General features: G+C 35.2%; 1 protein-coding gene across 1 annotated transcript; it reads right to left on the reverse strand.

Moving 5' to 3' along the window:
• Positions 1-2,073: 2,073 nt before the first annotated feature.
• Positions 2,074-11,003, reverse strand: LOC104488704 (translocating chain-associated membrane protein 1-like). Its single transcript, XM_010143424.1, is given in 9 exon segments — positions 2,074-2,701; positions 5,860-6,017; positions 6,912-7,055; positions 7,690-7,794; positions 7,907-7,977; positions 8,310-8,349; positions 8,547-8,626; positions 9,090-9,136; positions 10,871-11,003. Coding segments are annotated over 9 exon segments (852 nt in total). The 3' UTR covers positions 2,074-2,627.
• Positions 11,004-11,183: the final 180 nt, after the last annotated feature.

Consider the following 11,183-nt stretch of genomic DNA (forward strand, 5'->3'; position numbering starts at 1 on the left):
TAGAGCATAGGAATATAATAATGAACTCTTCAGTCATTTACATTTCTAATTTTCCTGATTCCATAATTAAGAAAACATGATTAAACAACTAATCATCTTCCAGCCTACTGAACCCCAGATTACCAACAAAGAGCCAAAAAGCAGTAACATTTCAAAATCTGTTTTAAGCAGTTCAAATGAAGTTATCCAGGCAAACAACAATCTTATGGCAAAATGAATAATCGCAAACTGGAAATAGAAGTCTCAAAATCTTCTAAATTCATATGGGTTTCTACCCCAAGGTAGAAAATTAAATATTATTGCTTTTGCTGCATCCAAAATGATAAATACGTATTTATAGTTGTAACACAAGACAAAAGAAGCTGGCTTTCAATACTCTCAATACTGAAGAATTGGGAGTATTCTCTATTACACTGGAACAACTCCTACAAGGCAAGAAAAAACATTAAGCCATTGTGGAAACAGAAGTGCTTTTTTCCAAGTTCAAAGTCCAAGAATGTCCATAAGGCCAAAATAAGACAAACGGCAACATCAGAATTAAAAGGCAAGAGCATACTCTTAGTGAACCTGAAGTTTACATCTCAAGACTACTGTGCCAAAGAATGAGATTAACAAGAAACAGTTTGCCTTCAGGAAATAACTATTGCAACCCTCAGACTTTAGTAAGTCTTAAAGATCAGTAAGTACCTTAAACGCTCCCTTCATAATTTTTCCCTCCAACCTTTGCAATTTTGACAGCCCCAGGACTACCAGGTATCATCAAAATGACTTAAGAGTCAAAATAGCAGGCTAGAAACTTTTAAAGCTTTTCTCCTTTTTGGCTTAATGTACAACTTCAGAGCAAGGCACACAGAATCTATTCAGGTCTTTTTAGGAACATAAGTCATAAAACTTGATTTTGTGCAGTGAATATTTAATGTATGCAAGTCCCTTGAAATCTCTGAGTTTCAATTTCCCAGTTTCATGATCAGATCAGGTAGATAGTTTCAAGTTACACCACTTAAGTTATATTTCTTCAAATCAAGATATGGTACAGCTACTTCCACTGAAGCAGACAGAGCATACTGTCCCAGAGCACTCAAGTCCAAGTCTGTCAAGTCCACTTCAGCAGCTGTGAAGCCAGTACTCAGAAACTGTGACTGAAATCACTTGAAATGTATAATAAGTTATACTGCAATAACTCTATATAGCATCAAGTAATTGTAGAATGGATAGTTACTTGTCAAGATTTTGTACTAGAAACATTTATTCTGTATAGTAATCAACCAAACTCTAGAAGATACAGAATGCAGATGTATTATTTTGTTGGGTATAAACTCAGCTATAATGAGTTTACTTTATTTATCAGCTTGATTACTCACAATTACTCCTCTCAATCAATAAGCAACCCAATACCCAATGGGTTAACTTGAAGGCCTAATTTAGAAACTTCTTAAGACTGAATTCAATCTCTAACTCATTCTCTCCAGTGAAAGGGGTTGAATTATACCTATTACAAAAGCGTACAGAGGAAACATTAACCACATATTAAACTGGAAAATTAACTGGACAAAGCTTCACATTTAATACAATTATGAAAGACATAATGGAAAAAATCTTGAATTAAGATTTTTCCAGCGGTAGCAAAGGGCACAATAAATCAACTTGAAGTTGTAGCTTTAAATATTTTTCATAAAAAATATATATATATGAGAGATCAAACTAATTCCTAACGTAGGTGAAACAAAGCAAAGCAGTTAGAATAAAGGAATGTTTCTCATAACTTGATCTAATTGTTTATCCAACAATTTCATTCTTTGTGGAGCATTAAATGCCTCCTAAAACTTCACAACACCACATTCTAAGAACCTCCACCCTCTAAAATCAGACAAGTTTTCAAAGAAGATCCAATGCACACTAATTCTCCAAGAAACGTACACTTTAAAAGCACAGACAGTGCTACTCAAATCAACTCTATGACCATACATACTCCCTTCTGATTTTCAAGTGCTAAAGCTGTTATCTCAAAAAGGTTTTTAGTTCCTTCTATGAGATTTCTAACCAATGAACAATAAGACTGCAACACTTCCAATTAGTTCAGTTTTGTTTTAATGATACGAGGCAATTTAGAGCAGTTACTGTGTAGCTAATAACGATAAAATAAAGAGGTTTGTTGATGTGGTCTTGGAATCCTAATTTGAACTGTAAACTTGAATCAAAGTAATTAACTGAAAAGCCAGAGTATCTGAAAATGCATACTAAGATTTTACTTCAATTTTACAATACTTCTTGAAGAACTTGGAAAAAGTGAAGGTGGTAGAACAGTATATCACCCAGATTACAAAAACTGGAAGGAAATAATACATTGCAACAGTGATTCTCATTAAGTGAAGTTATTTCATCACAATAAATGTTTAAAAAAGTGTCAATGTTGTTTAAAAAAATGTTGTATCCCCCCCCAAGTATTTGAACACAGATAAACCTTTTTCCTTAGTCAAAAAGGCCTTAAAAAAGTTTCTCAAAGTAACAGTAATAATCAAAAAAACCACAAATTGTATGTTAATTTGTAACATCTCTAGTGCTGAAGGGCCATCCATGTAAAAAGTAGATTCTTTGGGGACATTAGTCAATTAACTTAAAACCCAGTTTTACGAGGATTTATCCTTCCTGCTACGAGGCGAGTCTGCTCCATTTGAGGTCACTGTTCCATTTATTCCATTTTCTAGAAAAAAGAAGAGAACATTTTTCAAATATAATGAGATGCTTTGTATTTTATCATCTGTTTGTAGGGCCTATACAAACAAGCTTTTTAACTTCTTTTCTCATGTATCTTTTTTGTTAAACCTCATAATTGTAATGCGAGAGCATAATGAAGTTTTTACAAAGCGCAAAATTTTAAGTTTACTACAATAAAGTCTGGTTTCCTGACATGTACAGACCCTGAAATGCATGCATTATATACATCTACACTGAAAATCAAGACCAGCTATTATCTTAAAAAATAAAAACTCAACTTGCACATGAGACTGTCCTGTGAAATTTTAGAGACAGGCAGTATAATACACAGTTCGCAGGTATGGGTCTTTGTTTTTTATTCCACCTATTTAATAGTTTAATTTTTGTTGAAATTACACTCCTTTACTTACTTTTACAAGCTTTTCATATATATAAGAAATCTTTATATACACACAGTTTTTAAAGAATATAGTTTAAAATACAAAATTCATTTGCTCTGATTCAGATATTTACATAGATAAGATGGACAACAGTAAAACACTAGTTAGATTTGAGATGGACATGTTACATTGAAAGAGTTCAAACACAGGACTAGGCACCTATTCAACAACACAAGGTAAAGAATGAGTTACCAGCAACTCTCTACTACTATACCACTTCTGGGCCAACTTAAAGGTCTCAAGGCTTTTTATCTGTACAGGAACCACATTGACTCTATGATAACACAAGTTTGCCCTAGAACAATAACCCACCATCTATGGATTTATAATGCCACAACTTACAGTAAAATGGAGCAACACGATACCACTGTGAACTGAAAGTATTCCCTTTGTTCAGTGTCAGCACTACCTGAGGAAGCAGAGATGTTTCCTGACAGTAACCGTATTTATAAAATAGATTGAAGAGCAGAGTGCATAGCCAGCTATACTGCTTGCTGCTTAACATCTCTGCTCTGACTTGTAGCCTCACTCTGACTTCAAGAAACGGTTGTGGGTCTTTGTACAAATAACTTGTTAAATTAATGTTTTCCATCTGCAGATGCATTGCAGATCAGAAGAGCAAGGCAAATTCACAAAAACACCCGTTGATCTCCTCCTCTCCCCCACTACACTCAAATGCTCCTATTTATGCAAAGAAGCCTGTAAAATAACACGATCAGAAGCATACATGAGAATGAGACCAGACACAGGCTCAATGAGTCACACAGGAACAAAGTCTAACCAACATATTTGGCTGTAAACAACACCACCATTTTAAGACTATGTGAGGTGGTCTTTGGATGTTTTTCAAATTCGTCATTCTTAAATGAACAAGCTTACAAACAACGAGCTAGATCCAAGTCAGCTAACTGAAATCACATTTTCTTAAACAGTTAATTTGAAACAAGCATAAATAAAACAAAGGACAAAAATTAGCATTTGCCTGGGTACCTCGCTTACATCACCAGTAGATTTTTTTCTACTATCATTTCTTGCTTTTGGCATAGTCTAGAAGTAAGACATTTTATTGTACCCTGGCTCCCCAAAATCCATCCATCCAACCACAAAAAAAAGCAAAAAACAAAAAAAGACTGTTTAATTGCATATATTACTCTTTCAAAAACCCTGTCTTGCTGTATCTCGTGCAAGTGTCCTGAACAGATAACATTACAGGATTCTTCAAAACAGAAGAATCGGAAAGAATGCTAATCTTTCAGATGTAAAGTTATTTTATTTCCATTTAAAATAAGCTGTAAATTTCTCCAGTCTTTAGGAAAGATATAGTTCATTTATGTTGTGAAAATAACAATTCCAATTAACTGCTTTTTTTTTTTTACTTTGTTTACTACTTGCAAGTGTCCATTGAAGTTGGGTGAGAACCAGCAAATTCACCAAATTACAAGAATTAAATAGATTAAGAGATTTTAAAAAGCTTCTGCATTCTTGACTCACTGATTAAAATGCCATTAAGCTTCTACTTTAAAAATGTTCATCATTAATTCCACAAAAACATAGCAAGACACAATGAACATGAAGTTTCGATTAAGTAGGACACCTACATAGGAAACTACTTTCACTTGATTAAAAAAAGTCCAACTGGATTTTCTGACAAAACCAATAACCCCCAATAACACACAAAAGTCAATCTGTGATAATTACAAATCATCAAAAGGGAGTATGGAAATACTCTAAAGCATGTAATTTTAATAAAAGAAAAAAACTTGAAGAAAAAACCTCCAAAAACTGAATTGATCTCTGACCACAAACCTCAGTTCTCAGTACAAATGGTCTTCATACACATTACATTCAATATATCGAAAAGTCAACAGGTTGGCTATATATGATTGGTAGCAAACGATCAAGTTGAAATAAGTTTTTGACATAACTCAATCAGTTTCAAAAAAGTGCAGAAGTTATTCAAGCTGGCAATTAAATACATAGAATTATAACTGTTGGTACAACAGAAATTCTGAAGTGTGGGTTTTTGTTTTTGTTTTTTTTTTTTTTTAATGGAACACATAATTCTCCTTGGAAAAAAGAAAAGCATTCAGTTAATCTTTCATGGCCTTTCCATAAAAACTGTGTGACATAATCAAGAAGTCAAACCTGGAGTCATTAGTTAATTTCCAAATGTTTCTGCACAGGTTTAGAGTAGTAAATAGTTATACTTCCCTTAAAAATATCAAAATACTACTTTTTGTAAAAAAAAAAAAAAATTCAGTATAAGCTTAATTACTGGATCAAACTATGTCCTTGCCCTAAAACCTCAGCTTTTAGTGGAAATGAAATATAAGCTTGAAATTAATTCCAAGAAAAATTTAGAAGTAATTGATAATGCAAACAGACCGAAAAATGCATGTTTTTTTTTTTAGAAAGGAATGAAACATAAGCATAACATGTTTTGTTCAAATAATAAAATTACATAATAAAAATCTCATGTTGCATTAGCTAAATAAATGGTAATTCCTTCAGCCAATTAGAAGAGAACAACCAAACAATTAATATATACTGAATTTTTTTAATAATACCCCAAAACAATATTCACCAGTAATTCCAAGTGAAATATAAAATATTTCTTTAGCAATTATATTAAAACTAAAATGCTATCCATTATCTGAAGTTGTTTTTGGGAAGTTAAGACAACAGGAAAACTGAAAATACAAACCTCTTTCTTTCCTGGAGGTCTTTCCTTTAGCTGTTAAAAACTTCTTTTTCACTGACTGAGGCTGAGAAGAATGCTCTCTCCACCTCCGAAGCTGGAAATTAATGAACTTCCACATCATAAATGCCTGAGCCATGCAGATGGAGGCCAGCACACTGATTCTAGAAACAAAACACAGGCAAAGGTTTATCAGTAAGTTTATCTCATTATTCAAAGAGAAAAGTAGACCACCACCTCAGATAGGTTTTGTATGTCATAAAGTGCCTATTACTCAGGCTTCTCAAACACATTAGAGTGATTCCTTTTAGATAACATGAATTTCCAAGAGTTTGGGGAACATGCAAGAGTTCACTCATGTAAGGCATCTGGGCACAGCTGAACAAAACTAGAAATACAGTGATAGTGAAGTCCATCAAAACTGGGAAGCCCTAGATTTCTTTATTGCTTTCTCCTTTCTCAGTACTTCTCTCAAAGTAGCAGCTGAAAATTGAAACTTTAAGAGAGTCTTGCAGTTCCGAGTAGCAATTCTGCAGGGTTATGCTGATATTGTCAGTGTTTTAATAACTTCCTTTTCTGGATTTAATTCGTAAAAAGGCCAGATGGTTGGCTGAGCGTTCTGCATCACATAGCAGCAATAGGAGCCATAATAAATGCAGAAAAAGAGGCAGGAATCACCAGCCAGGTCCAAGGGTGCTCTGGGCATAATGCCTTGATCTCCACAGATAAACTCATTGCAATTATATCTAGAATTCAATTCACTAACTCTAGCACATTTGAAAGTAATCTCTGTAATTGGATATTCCTTTTAATTCTGATTTATTTTCTAACAAAGAGCAACCAGTTACAGATTTCTCAGCTGTGGCCTGTAAATTTTTCAATTTATTTCACTATAACTTAAAAGTTTGTTTCAGAAGCTATCCCTATTGATTGCATCAGTTGCATGAAAACACCCACCCGTTCAGAATTACTAGCATTAATAATGTCACACTGTTTATATTGTGTATTTAACACAGATTTACAGCTCATGCTTAAGAATTGTTCCAAGTTTACTATACCTAATAGCCAAGATATTGAAGTTTCCAGTACTGAAATTCAGCTGCTGATCTTCTGCCCTTGCCAGTCCAAAGCCAAAAGTGAGGACCGAGAGAATCAAGGTGAGAAGCCTTGCCAAAACAAAAAGAACTGCCCACAGAGAAAATCTACAAAGAAAATCACCACAAACACTGCGTGAATTTTCCATTTGCAATACAAGTACTAACAATGTTAATGTTCACCTCTTACCATGTGAATTCATTCAAAATTTAAGAACATACCTAAATTATTTTGCACCTATTCTAAACTATTCTTGTATTGTCTTTTCTTTTTGTCTTCTACAAATACTAGAAGACCTGCCTCACATTTCTTTTGAAACAAACCGTAAGTATGAAAACTAATTGAATATATAAAAACATAATAAAACCATATTATGAAAACTAATTTCAACTCAAGAGAAATTGCTTTCTGTTACTATCAGAACATAAGCATATTATTAGTTCCCATAGAACTGGCTGTATTAGCAACATATGCTGTTCCTTTCTCTACAAAACTTTTTTTTTAAAAATACTAGTACATAGTGCAAGATTTTATTTCATTTTATACTGCCAATAACATTAAATAGGCAATTAAGGTAAACAAGTAGTTGTTTTAGAGATGTAATACTAAAACTGGTCTGCAGAACTGTGGCCTCTAAAGAAACACTGTTTGAACTTCCTCGCAATTTTCATTTCTGGTTAGTTAAATGCACAAGGCTTTGACACAGAAGTTACATGAATTTAAGAGATAAAGACTACTTACCCTTTCTGGTATCTTTCATCAGTGAAGTAAAAAAGACGGGATATGTGGAAAAGAAATTCAACGAAGTAATGCAATACCAGAAGAACAAGTCCAAGATGGGTCAGGCTATCAATCCAAATAAAACAAACTTTCAGGGTTGGGTTTTTTTGTTTTCTTTTTTTTTTTTTTTTTTATTTAAGACAGAGAATGAAGCCAGCAAAATTTACAATTTACTTACTTCAGGAGATAGGCTCCAGCAATATGAAAGAGATAAAGTCCAATGTAGACGATCTGGCGAAAGATATCTTCCTATCAGGAAGAAAAAAAGTAACCATGTATTATACACAATGTTACACGTTACTGTACAAAGTTATATATTATTACGAACTATTCCCTAGTCTTGGAAATTCTTCTTGACTTATCAGCTACCTTAATATTGCCTGTTCTGGCACTGAATTACTCAGCCTAGATTACCTAATTCCACACATAACTTATTGCTTACTTGGTACCTCAGACATATGCTACTGTCAGAAAATGCATCAAACATCAAAAAATGCTTTTTTAAAAGTGCCTGGGTTTATTTGATATGACTACTGTGAATTTGTACTAGCTATTACAAGACTTATTTGTTATGTCCCTACCATTCTGCGTGTTTGCTGCCCATCAGATTCTGTCAGATTGCTACAGAAGTAAAATAATAGTCTATGAACCAAAAGGAAAAGGTTCCCAAGTGTTGACATCTATTTTAAAAATTCAGGATCACCAAGATTCTGTCACGCTGCTGCCAGCAACTACAGAGAATAACGTTATTAACCACTCATGCTAAGCTACTTGTTCAGACTTCAAGTCAGGTTTTAGCCAATCCCATTCAATAGAACCCTTCATGGAGATGAAAAAAAGAAGAAGAGACAAGAATTTAAGTATACATGCACAGCACATAGAAAGCAGAAGGTGCCATCTGTGAATAGAAAAATCACCCAAGCATGCTAGATCACAATAAAAATCTGTCTTCAAGTGGTATGCAGAGTATACTCAGCTGTGCTTAAGAAACTCCTACTTTTTGGAAAGATTCCCTTAAACTTTAAGCGAGGGGCTTTAGCTTTGTCTTGTGCATACATAATAAAAAAAAAATTGTCCTAAAAACTTTGTGTTTGTAGGATCTATGCTAAGTTATGCAGTACTCCATCTCAAAGCCAACAAAAGCCAGAATCAAACACTTGTGACATTAAACACCACACACATATACAAAGAGTGAGAAAACAGAGAACGACCTACTCTAAATGATCTGAAAGGAAACTAAAGAATAAGTTCTTTCACATAAATTAAGTCAGTACAAATGCTGTTTCTCCAACTACTATCAGATCAGGCCTTTTGCACTTTATCTTCAGAAATGACTTAAACAGCCCACACTGTTATTTTACCTTGTAAATACTAGCCTGTACAATAGAGATACAAAGAATTTGGTGGTCTGGGAAAGAATGAGAAGAATCTGAATAGCTTGGTAAAGCAGCCCGGGGAAGACAAAACAGAAGAGAAAAAGGTGGACTGAGTTGTTTGAAACCAGCATAAATCACAACAAACTGTTAAAAACACCTTTCCTGCCAGTTAACGACCATATGTGGGAAAAGTTATGCAGATAAAGTGACAAAGGCACAAAGGAATACCTCTTCAACTACTGGCAGGTGACTCCAGTGACCATTATAAAGATTCTTCTAATCCCAGGCCGCATGCGTAACAACTATGCAAATATATTAATCAATTCTAAGAAATAGAATGAATATGTATGTAACCGGCTGATACAAGCTTTGGTTGAGGCAGCATATGCTATGCATGATAGGTGGAATTATCCCCTGTGCATCTGGTACCGCGAATAAAGAAATGCCTGCTTCTTAATGCTATATTGGTGTTAAGGAGTTCCTTCCAACTTTTGGTAACTGCTGTGTGCTTAGACAAACTGTAAAGAAACTGAAGGCCTACTGGAATAATGCAGGAAGTATTACACTACTGTACAGAAAGTTGAGTTAATTTTTCTTCTTGTCTACATCTGCAGTACAGACAACCAGATAAAAGAAGCCAGTTCCTTTAAGAGAAAGAATAAGGTAGAGAAGCCAAGATGGCAGAGGTGAAGGAAATCTCAACAATGAACTTCCTTAAAGAAATGAACTCTTAAAATTTAACTTCTAAAATTCAATGCAAAAATCAGAGGCAAAAGTTCCAAGCAGTGACCCAGTAAAACACTGATATTCAATACACAGCTTTTCTGCTGCTTGTGACAGCTTTCTTGAAGTTACGTTGAAAAAAAAAAAAAAAACAAACACTTTACACTTGGATACGAAGTCTAATTCCAGAGATATTACTAGCACACTATGCAAACATAAGCTGCAGTGTATCTGCAAAACATCAGCTTTTATACTGCGACTGATCAAGATGAAAACAAAGCATTTCATTACTATTTTCCCAAGCCTCTTCTAGGCTTTTGAACCAAGTCCTATGGTTACATACCACCTAAGTTTCATTTTCTTGAATATATCAGAACTCCGGCAGTACAGATGCAGTTTAGTCACAGAGTAACAACTGAGTCACAGTATGGTTTGGGTTGGAAGGGACCTTTATAGATCATAGCATCTAGTCCAGCCCCTCTGCCATGGGCTGGGACATCTTTCATTAGATCAGGTTTCTTAGCGCCTCATCCAATCTGACCTCAAACACTTCCAGTGAAGGAGCATCCACTTCTCTGGGCCACCTGTTCCAGTGCCTCACTAACCTCACTATGAAGAACTTCTTCCTATCTAATCTAAATTGACCCTCTTTCAGATTAAAATAATTGTTTCTTGTACTGTCACTACAGGTCCTGATGAAAAGTCTTTCTCCATCTTTCTTACAAGCATCCTTCAAATACTAAGAGGCCGCAATAAGGTGTTCCCAGAACCTTCTCTTCTCCAGGCTGAACAACCCCAACCCTCTTAGCCTTTCTTCATAGAAGATGTGTTGCAGCCCTCTGATCATTTCTGTGGCCCCTCTTGGGACCCACTCCAACAGATCCATGTCTTTGCTGTGCCAAGGACTCCAGAGCTAGATGCAGTACTCTGGGGGGCTCTCATCAGAGCAGAGTAGAGGGGCAGAATCACCTCCCATGACCTGCTGGCCATGCTTCTTTTGATGTAGCCCAAGATACAACTGGCTTTCTGGACTGCAAGCATACATTGCCGGATCATGTCCAGTGTTTCATCTCCTAGTTCTCCCAAGTCCTTCTCTTCAGCGTTGTTCTCAAACCCTTCAACCTCTAGCCTGTACTGATGTTCAGGATTCCCATGATGCAGATGCAGACCTTGCATTTGGCCTCGTAGAACTTCATGAGATCCACATGGTCCCAAGCCTGTCAAGATCCCTCTGGATTGTATGCCTTTCCTCAAGCAAATCAACTCAGCATGGTGTCACATATGAACTTGCTGACGGTGCACTTAATCCCATTGTCTATGTCATTGATGAAGATTGTCCTGGGTTCAACATGGAGG

This window comes from Buceros rhinoceros, unplaced genomic scaffold (assembly GCF_000710305.1).
Source record: "Buceros rhinoceros silvestris isolate BGI_N320 unplaced genomic scaffold, ASM71030v1 scaffold28959, whole genome shotgun sequence".
Taxonomy (NCBI): Eukaryota; Metazoa; Chordata; class Aves; order Bucerotiformes; family Bucerotidae; genus Buceros; species Buceros rhinoceros.